At 50.4% G+C, this 5,227-nt stretch overlaps 1 protein-coding gene across 1 annotated transcript; it reads right to left on the bottom strand.

Moving 5' to 3' along the window:
- Nucleotides 1–3,780: 3,780 nt before the first annotated feature.
- Nucleotides 3,781–4,572, bottom strand: LOC147974775 (F-box protein At3g56470-like). Its single transcript, XM_087520136.1, has one exon. The coding sequence runs from the start codon at nt 4,570–4,572 to the stop codon at nt 3,781–3,783; it is 792 nt and encodes a 263-aa protein (XP_087376262.1).
- Between the last annotated feature and the right edge of the window lie 655 nt (nt 4,573–5,227).

Genomic DNA, 5,227 nt, shown 5'->3' with positions numbered 1-5,227 from the left:
GCTACATGGTGTCCTACAGCTTTGGTGGACCTCCCGACGCCATTGTCCTAAAGCTTCATTTGCTTCTCGTCATGTTCGGTGTAGCCTCACACCACCATGCACTGCATTTGGAAGCCCCAAGCTTGCCACCTCGTTGGTAGCACCTACAACTATGAATTAGGGTTAGTGGCAATGACATTCACCAAGGGTTAGGTCTACACCCTTCATCCCAGAGACTGTGTGCACCGGGGCCAAGGATTGGGCATCTAGACGAAAAGAGTTTGGACAAGGTAATTATTCTTGTAAGCTGGCCCATGAAGTACTGGATTATTCGCGAGGCCTTCTTGTGTAATTATCATGCAACAAAAATGAATTTACAAGACGAATAGAACAAAAAGAACAAGGGAATCACGGGCGGATCTCCCTTAGCTAGGGACAAATGGGTCCATGGTCAAGCTTAATTGTCACCTGTTACTAAAAAGTTAAGCATGATTAGATGATCATGCCTTAGATAGTCAATGCCATCATCATGGTGAAAAGAGGCATGCATGTGGTGAGAGATATTATCACATGTGGCTATTCGACAAAGGCCGGGTTAATTCCTTGAGTGTCAATCACAAACGGTCGCGCCACGCACGTGAAAAAAAAATACATGGTGGATCGAAAATCCTAACGTATGGTTTGAATCATGCATGCATGGGTGAATGTAACAATTCATCAGCGAGCGAGTGAGCGAGAGATTTGAATTTGGATTTGGATTTGGATTTGGAAGGAGAAGAAAAGAAAAAGAAACGAACTTGTGTTGCATGCATGCATGCCCGCAGGGGTAACGACAAATTATGGAACATGCAAACCCAGTCATCTTTTTCTTTCCTTTTGTCTTTCTTTTTGCCTTTCTTTCCGTTGGCGGGGAGTTGGAGTCAAGACTCAAGTCATCAAGAAGAGAAGATAAAAAGGACGATGGATGAGTGCGTGTCACGGACGATTCCGTTCGACTCATTTTTGGAGGAAGAGGTAAAAGCACCCGAGGTACCCTAACTTGTGTAGAATGTGATGTTTTAGTCCCAAACTTGCAAAATGCAACTCCACCATACCCCAACTTGCATTGGATGTGATGATTTAGTCCCCGGCCTATCACAGCTCAACAAGTGGCAGCCATGTGGCTGGACCGGTCGTTGCCCGCACTTTTGCAAGAAACACCCTGCCATCTTCTCTAATTAACCCGCAGTACAGAAGAGCAAATGAATTAATTCCACTTAGATTTCGACTAGGATAAGCACAGTGTTGATCGTAAAAAGAAAAATAGAAAAACAATGAGCAAGCAACATGCAACATTTTGAGTATGTTTCCGGGGATCAGATGATGGATCGATGGCTAGCGTCCGCCTTATTATTTAAGGAGCTACACAGGTGAGCTAGGTGCCGAAGAGAGTTGGCTCGAGTGCTGCACCGATGACCCAGTCTTGACGGATCAGATGGCTGTTGGGCCGACGGTTCCCCCTAGAGGGGGGCATCCCTGCGGTCCCAACCATTACAGGCAAAAGTACGTGCAGTTTTTTAAGGAATCTGCATAATATTTTATTATTTGCACGTACAGTTTCAGGCAAAAGTTGTAGCAAATTAGTAATAGTATTGCATAAATACAGAAGCATCATATATATATATATATATATATATATATATATATTGCAACAAGCGTTTGCTTCAAATCCTTTTGGTAGAATCGTAAAGGCCAAAAAAGTTTTTCTGCAGAGACAATCAAATATATGCAGAAATTGCTCGCCTTTACAGTGCACATGCCTGCAAGCTTAGCAGCTTGTGTGAGCTGGAAACTGGCTTGGTCAGTCAGGCACAATTATGCAGCCGGTAAAAGGAACAAATAATGAAAAGAGCCAACAAGAACTCACACAAAAGCAGCTCAATGATACCAGGACGTCTTCCATCATTCTTTATATTTTTCATTCCATGTCCAAATTTACTCCATTTATTATTTGCCACAGAAAATGAAATCACAAAGTCACAGCAGTACATTCAGACATTTACTCCATCAACAAACAGGTTGGCCGTTGGAGATAGGTAGGTAATTAAGCAGCTTATGCGGCAACCGGTCCAAGCCAAGAAAACATGAGGAACAGGCCAGCGGCCAATGCACGGCCCGAACATGGATGATAGTAAACCATGGATGAAAATGCAGCAACGGTACCTGAAACTTCAGTTGCAACTTGCCACTGTAACTGTAAAACGCAACGAATGCGTCGAGCACTAGCACCCCAACCACGACTGGCTCGGGGCATCCATCGCAGCCATGGTGCTCGTCCCAGTAGCCTTAGCCGTGTCCCTTGCGGCCGTAACCATCGTGGGTGCACTGACTACCAGCACGCCCAGTACAGCTAATATCTTGGACATTTTGCACTTCACCTTGAGGTTGGGCCCCAACGAGGAGACCCGGACCAGCAAGCTTATTCTGCACAGCCTATGCCGATCTCTTTGTGAATTCTTTCTGGACTAGCATTTTGCTACTTTTTCATGGACTTACAAATACAAGTCTGGGATACATCGTCCCAGCTGCAGCAAGTATTCCCTAGTGTTTTTGTTCTCGATTCCATTTCCGTGCTCAACGGGCATTTTTCTAGTATTGATCAACAGCACAAATTGAAACACAGTGCTGACAGTGGGTTGGTGTCACGCTCAAGACTTCTCCCAACACCTGTAAGTACCACATCTACGCGAGTGGGAATTGAAGCGGAATTAATTCAGGTGCTCTCCTGTACTGCGGGTTAATTAGAGAAGACGGCAGGGTGTTTCTTGCAAAAGTGCGGGTAACGACCGGTCGAGCCACCTGGCTGCCACTTGTCGAGCTGTGATAGGCCGGGGACTAAATCATCATATTCAATGCAAGTTGGGGTATGGTGAAGTTGCATTTTACAAGTTTAGGACTAAATCATAACATTCTACGCAAGTTAGAGTACCTGTGGTGCTTTTACCTCTTGGAGGAAACGTGCGCGTGGTTTGGAAGCGGAAATGACACGACGCAAATCTAATGTTGTGACGAGACGCTCATCGCAGCAGATTCACGGGACGGCGCCGTTTAACTAACTAAGTGACGAGCTGCACGCAGGACGTGGTGCCTTGCTATTGCTAGGTAGGCTAGCTGCTCCATCCTGCTCGTGCACACTTAAACGCGCGGGTTTATACTCTACCGCAACAAACAAATGCGTTTACCTTTATGGAAGGGCATTTCTGAGCGATGCGTCAGACCTCCCGTGCTCCGCAACGACTAGCCCTCCGCCTACGACACGTCACATCACGTCTCTCAGCCCAGAACCAGCAGCCCGCCGCTGCTTGCAGATTTTTTTTCTTCAGTTATTTCAAGAACGCCAAAAACAACCGAATAGAAAAAAATGAGTGAGCATCAACCCAGGCCGCAACATCGAACATCAGCAAAGAAGTCATCAGGTGCGCTCACTCGTCGATCCGTCGTCCTCGTCGGGGTCCTCGGGGAAGAGCCATGTGGGCGGCACTGTACCGCCGTGGTCCTTCCTCCACATCCGGGGCAGGAGCTGGGTGACATTTCCGGTCATCATGTCGTAGACGCCTGCGTGGTACAAAGGCTGACCCATGGGCTCTAGCGGTCGGAACAACATGCCGACCGTATCATCGAGGAAGAAGATCCGATACCTCTCCAGTCCTTCCCGGTCCGCCCGCACGGCCCGGGAGCTCAGCCGGCTGACGAAGAGCGCCTCGTCGCCGCCCAGGGCGATCACCCCTCCCATTGTGACCCCGACGGCCGGAGATCCGCCTTCTACACCTGGAACGCGTACGTCGACTTGCCGTGCTGCATGATCCTGCGGACCATGAGCAGCCCGCCGCTGCGTGACTTGACGAGGTACCGCATCCGCCCCACGCCGATGTGGCCACGACCGCCGATGACGGTCTCGACGCTGCAGATCTTGGGTTCGCCCGTCTTCTCGTCGCTGACGTCGAACGCGAGGAGCTTCCCGCTGTTGGTGATGGCGTAGAGCCTCCCCTCGTAGTAGACCATGTCCTCGTACCACCGCCACTCGTCGTCCGCGCTGAGAGACCAGGAGAAGCACTCGAGCGTGCAGAGAGCGACCTTGGCGAAGTGCTCGCGGCCGATGATCGCGGCGATCAGGCCGTCCGAGCACACCACCAGCTTACGCACGGATATATCCGGACCCATCGTCTCGTCGGGGATGTAGGCCAGGCTGGGGAGAGCCGTCGTTCTCCCGGTGAAAGGGCTCGTCAGGCGGTAGCAGAAGTAGTCTTTGTCGGCGAACAGAAGCCGGTCGTCGCACGCGCCGCAGTAATACGCGTAGCCGGCGGCTGGCCGTGCGCGTGCAGGCTTGGCGTCCGGGAAGCTGAACATGTTCCCGTTCACGAGGGCGAGGTACGCCACCGGCCCGTTGCCATGCCGTAGCCGCCGCCGCCGCACGGCGGTGCGCCACTGGCGGCAGACGGCGCCAGCGCGGAGACGGTCGTTGCCCGTAGGGAGGCGACCGACGACTCTGTGCATGATGTCGACTGGCAGCGCAGACCAGTTTGGTGGACGTGTTGCTGCTGGCGCGGGCGCCATGGCCTGTGAGCCCTTGGGCCTGGGCGGCGCAGTGACGACGATGCCATGCAATACGGCCGGCGGCGGCGTCCCTCCCTCTAACGTGTTGTTGCTGTTGATGATGAATCCGTGCCAATATATATAGGATGGAATCCGGATTTGCCTATGGAGTCCAAGCCATACACGAATACGAAAACCTTGCGATCCTGTAGAAACCGAGTCCAAGCCGTACAAGAATAGGAGTTTACAGCGTGTCGATGCCTTGATGGCTCTACAACACAAGATCAGAATGAGATGGCCAGTTTAAAAACTTGGTTCTACAAGAACCTATTTGCAGCCCAGGGAACGTCGGGGATGTCCAATGTATTGAACGCAGTACCGGCGACGGCGACGCCTGAAATGAACATGAATTTGACAAATGACAACACCATATACCGCCGAGGAGATTAAGACGACCCTCTTCCAAATGTACCCAATGAAACCCCCGGCCCCGATTGCTAGCCTGCCCACTTCTTCCAATGGCACCGAGAGTTGTGCGGTAACAAAGTCACTGATACGTCTCTAACGTATCTATAATTTTTGATTGCCCCATGCTACTTTATATACTGTTTTGGACTATATTGGGCTTTATTTTCCACTTTTATATTATTTTTGGGACTAACCTATTAACCGGAGG

This window comes from Triticum urartu, chromosome 4A, assembly GCF_056163025.1.
Source record: "Triticum urartu cultivar PI428250 chromosome 4A, HENAU_Tu73, whole genome shotgun sequence".
NCBI lineage: Eukaryota > Viridiplantae > Streptophyta > Magnoliopsida > Poales > Poaceae > Triticum > Triticum urartu.
Note: the sequence above shows the minus strand (reverse complement) of the source record. Positions and strands in the feature narration are given on the sequence as shown.